This window comes from Mustela putorius, unplaced genomic scaffold, assembly GCF_011764305.1.
Source record: "Mustela putorius furo isolate JIRA1106 unplaced genomic scaffold, ASM1176430v1.1 tig00003853_pilon_pilon_pilon, whole genome shotgun sequence".
Lineage (NCBI taxonomy): Eukaryota > Metazoa > Chordata > Mammalia > Carnivora > Mustelidae > Mustela > Mustela putorius.
This window is the reverse complement of record NW_025422005.1, coordinates 81750225-81770080: the sequence shown is the minus strand read 5'-3', so window position 1 is coordinate 81770080 and position 19856 is coordinate 81750225. Positions and strand designations below refer to the sequence as shown.

The 19856-nt window shown below is 33.4% G+C and overlaps 1 protein-coding gene across 4 annotated transcripts in view; it reads right to left on the bottom strand.

Annotated features, from left to right (window-relative positions):
- The window catches only part of PTBP2 (polypyrimidine tract binding protein 2), an 86564-nt gene that overhangs the window by 23679 nt on the left and 43029 nt on the right, over positions 1–19856 (bottom strand). For all 4 annotated transcript variants that reach the window (XM_004752541.3, XM_004752542.3, XM_004752543.3 and 1 more), the window contains exons 4-8: positions 14929–15101; positions 13922–14065; positions 8506–8670; positions 8304–8414; positions 2328–2523 (exon numbers count right to left, since the gene is read on the bottom strand). In XM_004752541.3, the coding sequence (XP_004752598.1) occupies positions 2328–2523; positions 8304–8414; positions 8506–8670; positions 13922–14065; positions 14929–15101 (789 nt within the window). The remainder of the gene's footprint in view (positions 1–2327; positions 2524–8303; positions 8415–8505; positions 8671–13921; positions 14066–14928; positions 15102–19856) is intronic.

Here is a 19856-nt window from a genome sequence, read left to right as displayed (position 1 = left end):
GATTTTTGAAACTTTCAACTCATCTAACATTCAAAAACTATCTGAGGATACTTAATATAAAAACCAAATTATAATAAGATGCAAAACCATTAAAACATATAAACAATAAAGTCATTTAGAAAAAAAAAAAGGTGTTCACATATCTTCACTTTCAACTTTCTTATCAAGCAGAGTGAAGAAATAAAGATATACTGAAATATTTAAAATAGAAGATGAAGACAAATTTATAAGTAGTGGGCAACTTTACTCATATGCTTTTAATGCAAAAAATGCAGAACACTTGAAAAATTAATAATAAAAGTATAGAGGAAGATAAAATTATGCCAGGGACTCGTGATCTTTAATGAGAAAGACATTTCATTATTACTTAAAAGAAATTTCACTGGGGCCATGAGGTTACAAGGAAGAGTGATGAATTCCCTAGAAGAATCAGGTGACTTCTAACCAGGACTCCACCCAGAATCCACACACACACAGACATGACTATACCCAAATGGGCAAAATGCACAACTCCTCTGAGTCCAAGGAAGTGACTGTTAAGGTCTGTGCTTGATGGTAACTGGAATTTCTTGATATTCTATACTTAAGTTGTTTAATGAGCTGCAGGTGAATTTTTGAACTTCTCAGAAACTGTATGTAAAATCTTTATGTTACCTATTTTGTGTTAAGGATTAAATAATGTATCTGATCTAGTAGGACTGCTGTGCCTAGCAGAATGCCTAGGACCTGGGAATTATTCAATAAATGTAGATTTTTTTTTTCTATATAAAATAATTTCTATCAGTAAATAATTTAAGAATCTACAGTAATAACTATAACCTTGTATCACTCATTGTCTCACTCTTAACTTTCCCTTTAAAAATGGCACATTATGGGGCGCCTGGCTGGCTCAGTGGGTTAAGCCGCTGCCTTCGGCTCAGGTCATGATCTCAGGGTCCTGGGATCGAGTCCCGCATCGGGCTCTCTGCTCGGCAGGAAGCCTGCTTCCCTCTCTCTCTCTCTCTCTCTGCCTGCCTCTTCGTCTACTTGTGATCTCTCTGTCAAATAAATAAATAAAATCTTTAAAAAATAAATAAATAAATAAATAAATAAAAATGGCACATTATGAAACAGTCAACTTAACAAGCCAAGCTGAGGAAATAAAGGTTTAAATTAAGCCCACACAGTGATAAGAGAATTGTCAGAAAAGAATGTTATTAACCTAAAGAATCTTTAAAATCATGATAAACAATTATGGCTTGTGCTAGATGTATTAGAAAATTAGAATTAAAGGGTAAATTTTGTCTATAACCAGAATTAATTTCAAATATCAATTGCTTCTCTTGTTTATAGTATAAGGTGTCTCTGTTAATGGATTTATCACTTACATTACTACATATTTATAATGGATAGTTCAAGTGTTACATATCTACAAAAATATATATCTACTTGCAAGAATTACTTCATTATAATACACTTTTTCTTTTTCTGAGGGGCATAAACTAAACTCTAAGAGCTAGTTTATAACTCATTAATCTTGGGTTCCATATGGACAGGAATGCTGATTTAAAGATAATCTTACACATATATAAGAAATCAATTTCCCAAACACAGCAAATAGAACTGTAAAATTGCATCTTAAGTTATAGATCACTTCACTCATTTTTTTTTGCAAAATAACACTTTCCCTTATTTTTTCTTCATCTTGACTCCATCTACCAGTAGTTGCAAATTTTTGCATTGTTTTTCTTCTGTGAGGTAAGTCAAATCCATCGCAGAATGAGGTGAAAAATAAATGAATAAGAAAAAACATAAATGCCAAAATAAATTTAATAGAAAATTCTTCCTAGTTTACATTGTTTTTTAAGAGACACGCTATAATATATTGAAAAAAATCCATATGACCACTTCCGTTACGTGTTTTGCCTCTTCACTTTTCACTGTTTCTATGCAGTGCTAAATTATAACATTCAGATTAGCCCTGAAGAATATGCACAAGGACTCTAAACCTGGGCTTAGAACCTAGACAGTGTGACATCAAATTTAACATGAAATAACAACTCTACAGTATAGTATCTCTTCATTAGAGCTTTTCTTCTCTTATTTTGGGAAAGAACATGAGGACGGTGAAAGGAATACAGCTGACAGAATTTTCATAACACTTTAGGTTTTTCTCCCAACAGCATTGAAATGCTCCTTATCTTAAAAAAAAAAAAAAAAAAAAGTAAAACCTAACACAATTTCTTAAATTCCAAAATGGGGTATTCGTTATACTTACTGGGAGTTTAACAGGCACCTTTCCACGTGGCAAAATGGGAGAAAAGTGGTATAGACAATAAAAATCATACCTAAGAGGGATGTCTCCTTGGCAAATGCTGCAGCAATAGCTGGGTCCAATGCAGGCTGTCCATCCCCAGATGGAAGATCAGGTCGAGTATAATCCCTACTTTTATCATTGTTGTATTTTACATTCAAATTCACAAGTTTGGAAAAATCAATCCTTAGGGTACAGCAAGCATTATAAATATTCTGACCATCTAGGGCCTGTAAAAGTGAATAAAGTATATCAGCAGTCTTAAGGAATGAAAATTAATAAGAAACAGGACTTCGACAACAAAACCCAGCAATGAAGACCTGCATATAAAAGACACCAGGAAAGGGATCACATATTATACATTATTATTTGTTATCCCAGTTGTACATGTATTTGTTTCCACAAATACTATCTTTTTAAAATAGAAAATGCTACTTAAATCTAAAATACAACCAGTTAAATATATATGCTAATGCTTTTAATTCAAAAAAATCTGCAAATAATTCAATTTAAAAAAATAAACAAGGATTACAAATATAGTCAGTCCTGCCAAAAGTCATACCATAATAGCCTGAATAATACTTTAATTTTATTATACATACACATTTTTTGCTGGATGGTAGTACTTAGAAGAATTGGTGTAATTTTAGAACATAACTTTTGTTTGAGGTCACATTTTATGAAGTGCCTCAAGCCAAATAAGTATCACTATAATGTATAGTAGTAATGCAAACACTATTATTTCCTTAACTTGAGGTGTTGAACCTGGATCCAAATAGATTGTTGAATTAGAAAATGCAACATTATCCCAGGAAAGCCCAGGAATAGAGTGCAAGCTCTAAATCTAAAAGCCTACACTCAAATCAGGTCATCTACTTAACCTCTTTGAATCTCAGGATCTTTCTTAATCTGGAAAACAGAGAAGATAATGGCTGCCAGGATCCTCACAAGAGTACCTTGAGGATTAAATAAAAGATCACATATGTGAAAGTACAATGTGAGTTATAATTGCTGCTGCTATGATTATTATGAGTTTTTTTTTCCTGGTACTATATAATCACCATTTCTATTCCAGCTGGATAGAAGGCTAGAACAAACTAAGGAACAAGGGAATATATTGTTAATTTTTTATTAGAAGAAGAAACATTTACTGTATAAAATAATGGTTCAGAAATGAAAACTATGTTTACCTCTATAAATCACTGTAAAAGTGACAGTTCTTCTGATAATACATCAATAGACTTAAGCCTGATGTTTATACAGACCAAAATCCATTAGGTATGTAAAGCTAGAACTATATGATTTTAATAGTAGACCAACATGTTTTTGCATGACCTTTTTAGAAATGGGACTGAAATATACATGAACCTTAGGATAAATTCAAGAGATTGTTGAATTTTCCCTTCCAACCCTCACTACTAATACCTCCACTGTTAGTCTTTTTCTGAGCTGTTCTTCTCTTATAAAGCAAAATGCTAGGGGGCAAAATTTTCCAATTAACTGAAAATAACTGCCAAAAATTTTAACCAGTGTATAAAAAGAATTTCATTGACTCTATCACTCAAGCTGCCTTTACGTAGCAGTGGTACCCAGAGCTTTCAAAAACAGAGTACTGAGCTGCCATCCCCAAAGATTATGATTTCTTAGTTCAGGATACTGAAGAGTCCCAATGTTTTTTGTTTTTTTTAACAAGCAATCTACATGACAAGAACCTAGGTGGGCTCTAGACCACAGTCAGAAGAAAACTATAAATTCTCTTAAACCTAAAGGTACACTTTGCCAGCTAACTGAATTCCAAGTGCTTAAGATGTATTTTTCATCTCCCACTCATATGGAACTGTCACTAAAAGATGAGACGGTAGGCTTGAGATTCTCTTTCTAAACTTGTATTCTTTGCCCATAATTATATATAACTTCTATTGTTTTAACAAGCATAAAAATGTAGCAACTGAACTACAAAGTTTAGAACCAACTCATTCCATAACATACTGAGATATATAAGGATAACTGTAAAATGGGAAGAGATTTGTAACATAGCAGATGCTGGGAGAGTTGTGACATGAGAGGAAAGTTCTAATACCAACAATGTGCCATATATTGTGTTGTGTTCTAGGAATACAGCAGAGAAAAAAGACAAGGTACCCACTTTTATGTGACTTACAGTAAAACCTGGAAATACAGACATCTAACAAATACAAATTTGATTTGTGGTAGTGAGAACTAAGAAAGGAAGAGATATAATGTAGATGGAAGTTTATGGAAGACCTCTCTGAGACCTGCAAACCTGAAAGACAGGAAAAGTTGGGACATAAAAAGACAAAGAGAAAGCAGTAGAAGCAAATGGAACATCCAGCTGTTAAGCCTGAGAAATCAGAGAAAATGCTGCACATGAAAGCTATTTTTAAAAAGTCCAATATAGTAAAAGGCAAGAAAAGCTGTGGACTGATTAAATTTTGTAAGCCACGTTAAGGACAGCACTTTATACTAAGGACAAAAGTCAGTCACTGAAGGGCACTGAGAATGGAAGTTATAGGACTTTAAGTTGAGATCATTCTTAGTACTCTGGAAAAACAGGAGTGGGGGAAGAAGTCAAAGTTGTGAGCTGAGTGAGAAGGCCACTGAAGTAAGGATTTAAGAGATGATGGCTTGGATTGGTGCTTTACTCAAGCTGTGATTCATGGCCTAGCAGCCGAAACCTATCTGGCTAAAGATAAGGAGTCTATGTCAGAATCTGTATCAATATCACACTAAACACATTATAGCTAGAAGTATGTTGACTTGTATTTTGGCAAAAGCTCCTGGTAACATCAGAGACCAGCACTCTGAGTAACACGTGGCTTAGACCAGGGTGGTGGCGAGCCGGGAGACAAAAGGATAGGTATGACAGAAATTAAGGATGAGAATCAGTAAGATTTGTTGATAGACTGAAAATAAATAAATAAATAAACAAATGGAATAAAAGTGTTTTCTGGCTTGTTACTGATGTGAAATTTGGTACCCTGAGACTTACTACCACAGTGAACAACACAGAGGCAGGGTTTTTTTGGGGGGAAGGAGCGAGGTAAGGGGGTGGCCAGGGAAGTTAAGTTACAGGAGTTAAACTAAACACACTAATTTGGAAGGTTCCTGATGGTCCATTAATTTCCTAGTCTGGGTCTCTTAGAAAGGATCTGATGCTAGAGAGTCACGTGGACACTGTCAGAGTCACAAAGGTGTAATTCAGTGGTGAAAACAGATTAAGTCCCCCCTGCGGAAGGGAAAGGATATAATAAGATATAGTCAGAGAGGTAAAATATAATCTAAGCGAGAAGAGTTAGAGACCAGGAGAAGAGATGATTTTAAGAGAATGGCTCAGAGTCAAATGTTACCTAGAGAATGGGGACAATAAGGATTGAATAATACTGTTGAGATTTAGCACTGTGGCAATCACTGGTGACAGTAGGAAGAACAATTTGGGTAAAGGAGGGTCAAAACCAATATGCAAGAGGTAGAGGAAATAAAAAGGAGGTAAGTATAAACAGCAAACAAAGGGCCTATTTAGTAAATCTGGCTATAAATGACAAGAGAGAAGAATAGGGGAATAGCTGGAGAGTTATGTGGAGTTCAGGGTAAATTCACATACAATGAGAGATTTAAGGATGTTTGAAATACTGGTGAGAAATAGCCAACAGAGAGGAAAATATGAGAAAGAGTGGATGACAGTGCAAAGTCTCTTGGAGGGCAGAAAAGGACAGGATGGGGTGTTTACTGATCTTAGAAATAGCTATGCCTTTTAATAGAAGAGAAAGATAGGTGTGGTATGAGTAGATTTTGTGAGAAAAGCTGATGGGAGTGTCCACCTATTTTTCCTAAGAAGCAGGAGGCAAGGTCCTAAAGGGGAGTAAGGAGAGACTTGGTGGAATGAGAATTTTCTGATACAGTCACTGTGAAAAATGGGACAGCATGCTGACTGGAGAAACAGGGTAAGATTTTTTCAAGTAGAGAGCTTAGTCTAGTTGTAGTTGAAGATGATGAATTTCGACCGGTAACAATTGCTAGATTATAGGATATTCTCTAGTATACTCAATATACAGGCATGAAGAAAGATTACTACAGTCAGGTGTCAGGGTTATAAAATAATGGGGCAAGTTTGGGAAATAAACTTTTTTCCTTCTCTAATAATAGTGAAATGAAGTTAAGATACCAAAATAGTTCATTAATAATTAATACTAAATAATTACCTGCTCTCTTGGAATTGCAATTATACACCTTTGTGGAAAAGACCTGAGTAAGTGTATTCAATATTCACAAATACCTGATGCTTATTATCTGTACATAGAAGATTGGTTAAATAAAACTTCAAGTGTCTGATTTAAGATTATTAAAAGATAATCTTTTGTCATGATTATAGATTATTTCAGATGAAACACACACATAAACTACTTTCCCCTTGAATTATAGCCAAAATATAGTGTAATTTCAAATCAAATTCCATTTCATTGGTCTTTTACCAAATACTCTTCCCTCTGCACCAGAAGAGGTGATAAAAAAAATATTTCACATTAAGGAAATGCACTATATTTAAATATGTTGTCATGGTGGGGGAAAAAAAAATGCCATAAAGATCATGGCTTCTAGATTTTCTCTGCTACTGACCAAACCTCATACCACATGGATTTTGGCTACTCTCTAAATATAAAATATCTCCAAAGTAGGAGGGCTGGGACATGTAAAGAGAAATCATTATTTTTGGAAAAAAGAATTCCAAATGTTAATGTGTGCCTGAAAAGGAAAATATAGAAGATTAGGTAATGTAATTTAAGAACCAGTAAGTAGCAACATATTGGAGAAAAACAGGCTGAAAATATGTCTACCTCAAATAATTTACCTCTTTAAGTTCTAGTTTTTACCTCTTTAAATATTAGCCTCCCCTTGTAACACAGGAAAAATTCCTGTTCTATTTACAACATAAAATATCAGAAATATCAGAAAAAAATGAGAGAACAGCACTTGCTAAACCATTTCAATTATGCCAATATTAACAGTACAGACTTTGTGCTACTTGAAGCTATATCAGCTCCCCAAATGAGATTCTGAGGATGGAAACACAATGAAACAATCAAAAATGGTCTAAGTTCCATTTAATCAATCTATCTTAATCTAGAGGAAGCACTGAAGTATTACACAGCATAATTGGTTTAAAGTAAGAGTAAAAGGGAGAAAAAGAGTCAAGATGGAAGGTAAGTAAAGACAGTTGATGTAATGGTTTAATAATGAATATGTAATGGTTTAACAACAGAATAATAATTACAATGAAAAAATATGACCCAAGAACTTAAAGAACTAGATACAAGGCAGATTTAAATATGATACACAAACTTAAGATTAAGGCATTTAGAAGCAAAGATAGGATATGTAGTTTTCAAGGGTGGCCATAATATGAGAACATACTTTACTTCTTTTAATAGTTTCTTACCCTCCATATATAACAATAAAAATATAAAGGATGTAAATAAGAAGTAGCCTAGGAACCTATTTTAAAAAGCTGTCTTTTTAAAACAATCTTCAAAAAGAATATTAAATATACTGTAGTCTTACATAAACTGAGAGCCCATCATAACATCTGAGCCACATGTGTGATGATATATTTTAGCCAAACTCTCTTGACAGCTAAATTACTCTGAAACTCCCACTGGAAAACACTTAAAATCTTTACTGGTGTGCATGTACAATTTAATCCTGCTATATCCTCAAGAGCTTAAAACTTTGGACCTAAGTCAAACAAAAAATGCAAAATAACAAAAGTATGTATAGATAACTACACATACCATTATCCTTAAAAAGAAACACTTCTTTAAGCTTTCCTAATAGTATCTAAATGACACCAATTTGTGCCATCATAATGCTATAAGGTATTGCCAAGTTATGTCAGTATTATTAATGTTAGCTATGTGTGTGTGTGTGTGTGTGTCTATCTGCCACTGAAAAATATAGCTATATCCAAAAGAAAAAAGAAATGCTCCAGACTTACTAGTTTTGCTTGTTGAGCATTTACTGGATCACCATACTGAAGAAGAGCTTGAAACTGGTTATTTTTTGTAAATGTGATTATCTTCAATACAGCACCAAACTTAGAAAATATCTGTTAAAAACATTAAAATCAAAGTATTATTTATCTACTGTACATTATTGCTCCAGTTCATAGGTAAACATGAAAATTAAGTTAAACTTACTTGGTGAAGAACATCAAGTGTTACAGGGTAGTACATATTGTCAATAATTATTCTAAGCACTGGACTCTGGGCTGGAGTCACTGCACTCTCACTAACTGTGGTGCCACTAAGAGGAGTATTTGCTGTCTGGACAGCTGTCACAGCTTGAAGAACTGCTTGAGCACGCTGAAAATTGAAAGATAAACAAGTTAGAAACACACTCAGTATTTCCACTTAAACTCTGCTGTATGTTATACTACTAGCTCATTTCTTTTCTAGAACATATACAGAGTAAACGAAATTTAATAGTCACTCAATAAATAATTCTGAGCATCTAACATGAGCCAGGTACCACCTGTTTATAATTCAAGTATTCTACTAGTATTTACTTCAAAGCAATTATCTAGGGTTTGGGACCTATACTGAACAAGCAAAGACAGGCAATGTAATTTATTTTCAAAAGAGAATACAGTTGGGCCGATTCACATAATCAAAAAATCTTTTAAATAGGAAATTTTAGAGAATAAAACTTCAACCTAACATTATTCACTCCATAAAAAAGGCACATGGTAAACCTCAGCAAGATTACTAGATTACCAAAAAAAACTCCCATAAAGCTTATTATTTTTAATACAATCTTTAAGGAGGAATACATATTACCATAACTTCTAAGATACTATTAAATTAAACCAGGAGAGATGTACTACTGTTAAGACACCTCTTAATTTCTGATATTTTTTTAATTTATGAGATTTTAATATGTGAAAAAAAATACAGAACAGAGTATTACTACTGTGACAGATTCCATTAAAAAGAAAATAATTTTTCTATCTGGAGTCAAAAAACCTACATAAAGGCAAATAATTGTTAAGTAACAATGACAAATACTGTTATATCGCTGTAGAGTTTAAAAAAGCTTGAAAGAGATGAACAGAAATATCAACTGAACACCTTGATAAAAGAAAAGGAAGGAGAACACAAAAGAATTAGGCCAACACTTATAAGAATAAACAAAAATAGTCAGTGCTCCCTCTAGCAGCATATTTGCTATGGCGGTAAACATTCTGCAATATATGTGTATCAAATCAACACATTATATATCTTAAATTATACAAAATATTTATTATATCTCAATAAAGCTGGAAACAAAAAATAGTTCAATGAATTATCACATAACCAGGAGATCACAGAGTTTGGAATTCAAAGGACCACATGCCTATATGGTTAAATCTCACTATTTAAATGCTAATGAAATAATATGGCCTATAAACTTCTATACTGGCTAACGTGACTCAAAGTATCTTAAGTAATGTACTGCAATATTACTTCTTTCATTAGTAAACCATGTCCTTGGATATATTTATGTTACTATAAGCAAAGAAATATCACAACATAGGAAAATACTAACATCTCTTTCAAATAATGGAATGTCTTTTTAAAATAGAAATCACATGATCATGATATATTATCCAAATGGTACAAATGGTTAAGTTTCCTCTGCAACCCTATCACCCTAGCTGCTTTCCCAAACGCATTCCTCACCAATATTATCATGGGTATCCTTCCAGAGATACCATCTACACACACAAGCATATATGTATCTAGTCTGTATAAGTACATAGGTGTATGTCTACAACATACATTCTTCCCCAATACTATTCACTTTTCTCCATCTTCTTTTATAGCTTAATAATTAGGTTCTCCATTAACAAATAACTTTCTGTATTTTTTTAGTTGATGAAACAGTGCTTGCCAACCTAAGTTTTAATTAAACCTAGTGAACCATTACATACACACATAAAAGGACACAAATCAGAAGGGTATAAGCTCAATAAAACATCACAAGTTGGACAGATCTATGAAATGACTAGATAAAAAACAGAACATTATCAAAGTTCCAAAAGCTACATTCATGTTTTCTCTCAGTTATATAAATTGTATCATAGAATACATATGATGTGTTCTACTTAGTTTTGGCATTTTTGTTTTTTGCTTTTTGGGGGGGGTTGGCTTCTTTCAGTAAATATTACTTTCATGATGTGCATTCATGTTTTGCAGGTACTAGCAGCTTGGTCATTTTTTTGTATTCTAACAAATTCCAATGAATAAATATGCCACAGCATATTCCGCTGCTGAACATATGAATCATTTCTATCTTTGCATTAGTGTTCCATGAATTTTCTCATACAGATCTTTTGATGTACATACAATGTGTTTTCTCAGGTATGTAACTAGGAGTAGATTTACTGAGTCAAAGAATACATGTATATGCTCACCTTCACTACATATGTCAAGTATTTAAACATCATTCTATGAACTTACATTCCCACACGTATAAACAAAAGTTCTAGCTTCTCTACCTTGTTACCAACACTCGGCATCACTCATCTCATCAATCTGATGGTACATGGTAGTATCTCACTGTGATTTTAATTTGCGTTGAAGTTCCTTAATGCAAACCTAAACTACTCTTTATAGATCAAAAGATAGCCTTCTGGAGGAAACTAAAGTGAGACGTGAAGATGTGTAGCAACTGGTCATGTGAAGTGTGTGTTGGAAAACTAATACAAAAGCAGGCAGGCCATAATATTCCAGGCAAAGTAACATCACAGAAACACAGTGGCTGGAAATAAGATTGGAAATAAGAGAAAGCATGCAAGGTTTACAATTACTTTTGGGTAGAAGCATAGGCAAATATATAGCAAATAAAACAGAAATAGTAGCCACCTCTTCTGAGGCCCTTTATCATGAACATGAAAAGAATCTGCTGCAGGATAGTAACCTAAGTCAGATTTGTTAGGGAGAGAGATAATGAGAAAGGGAGGAAGGAAAGGAAGAGAAGGGAGGTACTAGGGAGAAAGAATTCAAGAGGGGAAAGTAAAAAAATAGATCAGTAAGAGAGCTATTAAAACAATATAGCCAAGAGGCGACTGTGTGTGTCTGAGCTATTCAAGTAACAAGAAAGATGATGAAAACTAGGCAGACATTTAAAAAGAGTATACTGAAAAGACTTAGTAATCTGATGAATGATCACAGAAGAATTCATTGTTGACTCATATTCATTTGCCTCTATTATGAATGCCCATGAAAATGCGTATAAATGAAGTGATGGGTATGAAAGAGTACACTGATCATGATGAACAATGAGTAATGTATAAAATTGTTGAACCACGATACTGTACACCTAAAACTAGTATAACCCCATATAGTAACTATACTGGAATTTTAAAAACTTAATAAAAAATGCCTGTAAATCAATACAAAATGGAATAAACCCAAATACTGAATAGAGAGAACGTCATCATTGGCTGAGCACACTTTCATCAAATTCCTGGAATACGCAAAATTAATAGAAAGGAATCACACAGAAGACATAGTGAACACATAGCAAACAGGGTTTGCCACATGAATCATACTAGTAGAATACCTGAATTATAAACAGGTGGTACCTGGCTCATGGCAGAGAAACTGGGAGAGTTACGGGGAGGGGGTGGGATAAAAGGGTTAAAGTAAAGTCAGCCTAATGAACAAATAATTAAACTCCTCTTCCTCCCCTCCCCCATCATCTCTTTTAACCATTAAAAAACAAAAATAACAAAATGCTCCCTTAAAGAAAGAGGAATTCTAAAGAGTTCTATTGGCCCAGGCCTTTCTGGGGAATCCCAGCTTGGTATCCAAACTCATTACTTAACCTGAAGGAAAGCATACCAGTATAACCAGTAAAACCTAATTCTGAAATATGAATAGACTACTGGGGGAGGAAGGGCAGACAGATGGATACACGATAAACTTAACAGCTAACAGTGAAGGAAATTCAGTAATTTACACATAGTGAAGTATTTTTTTTAATACTGTTAATTAGGGGCACCTGGGTGGCTCAGGTCATGATCTCAGTGGTCCTGGGATTGAGCTTGGAATCAGGCTCCTTGCTCAGCAGGGAGTCTGCATCTCCCTCTGCACACCCGCCCCCCACTCCGCCTTCTCCCTCTCAAATAAATAAATAAAATCTTTTTTTTTTAAAAGTATTTTTTTAAACTAATAAATAAATAATAAAACAAAGCACTGTTAATTCGAATCCTTAAAGAACTATGAAATCATAAAACATGATGAACTGCAACATAAAAAAAATGATCAGAAAAGATTAAAGGGCTTCTGAAAACTAAATATATGGCTGCAAAACCAAGTTTTTTTGTTTGTTTTTTTTTCCCCCCAACAGAAGCAACTTCGCATTGATCGTTCCCTATATCTACCTGGAATAACCTAGACCAGAATAAGTACATTTACTTCCTAACCACTTTTAAGTTTGTTACTCAAATGTCCCTTCTTCATGGGGCTTTCACTGTTTATCCTATTTAAGATCATAAATAAAGATGCCTTATCTTTATCCTTTTCATGTTCCTTGCATTGGAAGCTTTTAAAATGAGAATGCCTTCATGAATTACTTTACTAAAAATACTAATATATAAAATAAAATTGATATATAAATACCATTTTAAATTCTAAGTAAAATGAAAACAGAGTATTTTCTTTTAGAATATTTCCAATGTAAATTTTTGGAAGTACAATTTCTGGTTCAAAAGTAATAAAAATTAACAGCAAATTAAAACAAAGAAAAAAACAGCAGAAAATTTAGTCTTATCTTCAGATAGAAAGTTTTAAATGCTTATTTACATATAAACTATCAAAATGATCTTGAAAGATCACTTTTTATGATGGTTAAAAATCTATGAGGAATTATTAGTCCATGACATTTTCTGTAAGACAAAGAGTAAGACATACTTTAGATTTTACTGAAACAGAAAAGATATAATTAGCTAAAAACTATATTAAAAGAGCTAGTTTTTCCTTCCCTGTGATGCTCTGTATTTAGGTATAAACCCATTCCTATATTACTTTTTTAAAATATTGATTTTAAATAATTAGTATCTTCTACATCACATTTTTAAGAAATACATCAATATATTTATATACTCTCAATTCTTACATTCCCTCCCCAAGGAAAACCATTAACAGATCTTCAATAAAAATATTTCCATGAGAAACCTGAGTCCTATAAAAAGTTATAAAATAACTAAAGGCATTAAACATCATACTTTAAAGTCTAAGCAGCAGACTTCTACAGTTTATGTTAATAGTGGCCCAATCTCATAAACAGTTTCTATAGAGCAATCTGAACTTGCAACATGAAAATGAACATTCTGACCAGAACCTTAAGACTTTGAAAAAATATTTAACTAATTCATCAGGAACCAATTTAGAACATGAAAATAATAGACTGTACATACTTTTTGTAAATTAACATAATATTTAATATTTAGGGACATACTGCAAGAGAATATCTTAAAAATAATAAGAAAATACCCATAATTACATCTTTCTGTTATAAGTTTGAGATTCTTAATATGTCCGTTTTATTTATGTACCTACACATACTTACTTGGTTTAATGTATTATCTGTTTTTAGTTCTTTGTGATTGGAGTACTGGATATAAATTGGTTGGTTACGGAGATGAGGTGTCACAGCAGAATAGTAATTAACCATAGTAATAGCTGCTTCCTCTGTTGCTAGTTCCAAAAATGCCTGTAAAATAAAGAGGAAAAATTGGAATACTATGAATTATATTCAAGTAAACCTCAATACCTGTGTAATCTATTCAGCTAATGAGAAAAATCAGTATCTAGAGTATAACCTTCCCAGTTACATTTAGACACCCAAATAAGTTATCTTTATTTTCCATACACCACAAATGTGACAAACAAAAGCTAGCGAAAATAAAATCCAAACATTTTTCAGTATCAGAATTTTACCATTCCGATACTAGAGAACACAAAAAGGGATTTCAAAGTCATTTTTAAAGCAGTATAACTCAGAAAAGGGAAAAAATTGAAAATTAAATATAAGATTAGTGACATTAATTATATTTAAATGAATGTTGAATTTCATAATTTCTTTTAAATGGTATCACTAGAAATTTTAAAACCAACTCTCATTTTTAATATGTCTGCATCTTTCTGCCACAGGTACATTTATTCAATGAAGAATACCTAGGATTAGTGACTATTTTCTTCTAATGCTATCAGATAAATATTTCCATCTGATAAACTTAAAGGATAAGATGCTACTAGTGCCCCCACTAGTTTGTGTTATTACAAAGTAGAGCCACAATAAAAGAAATCCTTCATTTGTATTTTTCACAATCTCATTATAACAATCCAAAAGTGAATTCAAAAGGCAAAATGTGAAAACTACATTGGCTCATTTTGGCTCCCTAGCATTAGTTTCTCAAATAGCATTACCAGGAAAAATCAAAATAAGACTTCTGTTATGTTCTTTTAGAAAAGTTAAGACCTACTATATTCTATCCTTTTATTAGGAATTAGCTAATTCCCTCATACAGGGTAGTTTGGGGCTTAACATTTTACAGAACCTAAAAGAAGCATTACCTGATTTTTTCCTTTCAGCATAAGGATATTGGTCACCTTACCAAAAGGTAAGCCCAAAGCAATAACTTCAGTTTCTGTCACTTCACCAGGTAATTTTCGAATATGAAGTACACGAGAAGGAGCACCATCCATTTTATCTTCTCCTTTAAATTTTTTGCTATCATTACCATTGGCTGAAAGACATTTTAAAAAGTTTTTATTAATTTTCCTCATTTTGCATTAAAAACCCACACAAAACAAAGTTTAAAAAAGAACTTAAGAACATAGCTGAGTAAACCTGAATATTTCCTAAAAATTCAAAAGCCAGGCTTCCAAAGAAATAGAGAAAATCATATTCACCAATTACTATTAAATAAAATTACATTATCAATTAAGATAACTATTAGGTAAATGTTTCTGAACAGAACAGTTTCTGGTACTGTCACAGATAACAAATGATAAGTAAAAATATTAAAATGCAATTTCATAAAGAAATTGTCCAATGGCTAAAGAACACAATTATCTTATAATTTAATCATTTTATTACTGACTAACAGAAATGGAAAAAAAAAAGTTAAACTTCTGACCTGGCAAAAATTAAGGAGGTTGTAATTTTACCTGGGAAAATTATAAATGGTTCAATTTAGAAAATATACTCAAAACTGGGAACAAAGAAGGCAATGCTGTAAAAATAATTATGCAGTCAATCCACAGGCTTACTTACAATAAGCCTCTCCTAATTTATTCATAATACCACATAATCTACCTAAATATTTTGTCACTATCAACATCTATATTCTATGAAACACTCATGGACTTGATTAACTTTTTCTGTTACTCTGACCTTAAAGTAAACTGATACACTTTAATCAAAAAATTAGTTATCTGCCTTGATTCCAAAGCCTCACCAAAAATAAAAGTCCTACTAAAGACACAATAGAATAGGTGATGTTTTATGTAAAACCATTTGAAGACCTTGCAGTCTATCCACTATTCCTTATTAGTGGTTCCAAATGGTCTATGGACTAAAAGATGTTTCTGAAACTAAAACAAAGGATACTTAATAAGCTGAGAAATATACATGTACACTCCACTTGTGTATAACTTTACGTACTTCATGGTACTCCCCAAATCAAAACTACCCATAAACCTACGTGTGCTGTGTGTGTGCGCGCGTGTGTGTGTATGTATGTATATATACAACATCTATAAAATTCCAAGATCAATTTGATTTCTAAGTGTCTTTGAAGTTCATTCACACACTGATTCCTTACGAGTTACTGAGTATTGAGGTACCTGAGAGGCTCAGTCAGTTAAGTGTCTGACTCTTGATTTCAGCTCAGGTCATAAGATCCTGCCCCAGGTCAGGCTCTGCACTGGGTGTGGAGCCTACTCTAAGATCCTCTCTCTCCCTCTACCTCTGCCACTCCCCACCATTGGAGTGTGCATGCTCTAAAAATAAGTAAAACATAAACAGAAAAGTTAATTAGTATCAAGAACGTGTTTGGCACTGTTTGAGGCTCTGGGGGTACAGCAGTGAACAAGATAATTAGTAAGATCCCCAATGTTCTCTTACAGTCTATTGGTAGAGGTAGACTAACTAGTACACTACACTACAGGAGGATCTCCAAAACAAATATCACATTAGATACAACTGCCAACCAAGATTTATACTTTTCTCCCAAAGATCATGTAACATCAAAACCTACATTCTCTTCATACTGTTAGTCCCTCGGTTGTTGACTATTTTTAGAAGGGGTGGCTAATAAAAATTTATATTTTAGTGTAAATATTATGAAAATTTTCATTTCAGATCAGAATATAAGAACATGAAATGAGGGGAGGGCTAGCAAGAGGGTGGAAGAGTTAGAGACCTAGATTTCATCTGGTCCCGGGAATTTAGCTAGAGAGTTATCAAACCATTCTAAGCACCTACGAACTCAACAGGAGATCAAAGAAAAGCAGCAATTATGAACAGAAAAGCGGCCACTTTCTGGAAATCATATTCTATCCCTTTGCTGTATCTAACCTAACACTTAGAAATCAAATTGATCTTGGAATTTTATAGATGTTGTATATATACATACATACACACACACGCGCGCACACACACACACAGCACACGTAGGTTTATGGGTAGTTTTGATTTGGGGAGTACCATGAAGTACGTAAAGTTATACACAAGTGGAGTGTACATGTATATTTCTCAGCTTATTAAGTATCCTTTGTTTTAGTTTCAGAAACATCTTTTAGTCCATAGACCATTTGGAACCACTAATAAGGAATAGTGGATAGACTGCAAGGTCTTCAAATGGTTTTACATAAAACATCACCTATTCTATTGTGTCTTTAGTAGGACTTTTATGTAAGTTCTTCTTTCTTTAAAATTTTGGGATACAGTTTCTTCTAAGAGACCAAAATATACTCTAAGTCTAGTGTATGGCTTTGTTCTATTCACCTGTTGGCTTTGTTCTATTCACCTGTCTGATCACATTCTCTTTTTTATTATTAAATTTTTCCTTTCTTTTTTCAACTAACTTTTTATCTTACCAATTCTTTTTTTAAAATCTTTTCTAGTTTTCATTTTTATAGTCATATTCCATCCCTTCATTGTATTTACCCTTATTTTTGTTTATCTATGTGTGTGCATATATACACACACACACAAATATACATATATACACACAAATACATTTTTCTTTCTTTTAAATTTGGAAGGCAGTTTCTTCTAACAGACCAAAATACATCCCAAATCAAATCTAGTGTGTGACTCTGTTCTATTCACTAGCCTGATCATATTCTCTTTCCGTGCCCCCCCCCAAAATTTTGAGTCTCTTATTGGTTAAGTGTGTATTTTTCTGGGGTCACTGTTACGCTTTAAGCATTTTGTTCTCTCATTCATCTATTCTCTAGACAAAACGACAAAACGGAATAACCTTAAAAAAAAAAAAAAAAAGAATGAGGTGGTACCAACTGCTAGGGACCTAATCAACATGGACTTAGTAAGATGTTGGAACTAGAGTTCAGAATGATGATTATAAAGATACTATCTGGGCTTGAAAAAAGCATAGAAGAAACTAGAGAATCCCTTTCTGGAGAAATAAAATCTAACAGTTGAAATCAAAAAGGTTATTAATAAGGTATAATAACAAATGGAGGCTCTAACTTCTAGGATAAATGAGGCAGGAGAGAGAAATAGGATAAAGAAGACCAAATGATGGAAAATAAAGAAGTTAAGGAAAAGAGAAATGAACAAGTAATAGAACACAAAGGGAGAATTCAAGAGAAAAACTGAAACAATTTTAGAATTGGGATCCCAGAAGAAGAAAGAGAGGGGGACAGAAGGTATACTGGAGCAAATTACAGCAGAAACCTCCCTAATTTGGGGAAGGAAACAGGCATCAAAACCCAGAAGGCACAGAGATGTCCCTTCAAAATCAGTAAAAAATAGGTCAACACCCTGACATCTAAGAGTAAAACTTACAAATCTCAGAGACAAAGAGAAAATCCTGAAAGCAGCTTGGGACAAGAGGTCTGTAAGCTACAAGTATAGAAACATTAGATTGCCAGCAGACCTAACTAGAGACCTGGTGGACAAAACAGGGCTGGCATGATATATTCAGGGTACTGAACAAGAAAAATATGCAGCCAAGAATACTATACCCAGCTAGGCTGTCACTGAAAATAAAGAGAGATATAAAAAGCTTCCAGGACAAATAGAAACTAAAAGAATTTGTAATCACCAAACCAGCCCTACAAGAAATATTGAAAGTAGTCCTCTAAACAAAGAGAAAGCTTCAAAGTACCATAGACCAGAAAGGAACAGAGACAATATACAGTAATAGTCAACTTACAGGTAATACAATAGCACTAAATTCCTAACTTTCAATAGCTGCCCTGAATGTAAATGGGCTAAATGCCCCAATCAAAAGACACAGGGTATCAGATTGGATTAAAAAAAAAAAAAAGAAGAAGAATTATCAATATGCTGTCTGCAAGAGACTCATTTGGACCTCTAGATTTCAAGTGATGGGGTAGAAAATCATTTACCATACTAATGGACATCAAAAGAAAGCTGGGGTGGCAATCCTTATATCAGTTCAATTAGATTTTAGTTAAGCCAAAGACTATAATAATAAGAGATGAGGAAAGACACTATATCATACTTAAAAAGGTTTATCCAACACGAAGTTCTAACAGTTGTAAATATTAATGCCAATATGGGAGCAGCCAATTATATAAGCCAATTAATAACAAATCAAAGAAACACATAGACAATAACACAGTAATAGTAGGGGACTTTAACAGCCCCCTCACTGAAATGGACAGATCATCCAAGCAAAACATCAACAAGGAAATAAAGGCTTTAAATGACACACTGGACCAGATGGACTTCACAGATATATTCAGAACATTCCATCCCAAAGCAACAGAATACACATTCTTCTCGAGTGCACATGGAACATTCTCTAGAATAGATCACATCCTGGGTCACAAATCAGGTCTCAACCAGTACCAAAAGACTGGGATCATTCCCTGCATATTTTCAGACCACAATGCTTTGAAACTTGAACTTGATCACAAGAGGAAAATTGGAAAGAATTCAAACACATGTAGGCTAACGAGTATCCTACTGAAGAAGATTAAAGAATTTTAAATTCTTTTTAAAGAATTCATTTTAAAAATTCATGGAAACAAATGTAAATGAAAACAGAACTGTTCAAACTCTTTGGTATCCAGCCAAAGCGGTTCTAAGAGGAAAGTATATAGCAATACATGCCTTTCTCAAGAAACAAGAAAGGTCTCAAATATATAACCCTAAACCTAAAGGAGCTGGAGAAAGAAGAGCAAAAAAACCTAAACTCAGCAGAAGAGAAATAATAAAGATCAGAGTAGAAATCAACGAGACAGAAACCAAAAGAACAGCAGAATGACCAATAAAACTAAGA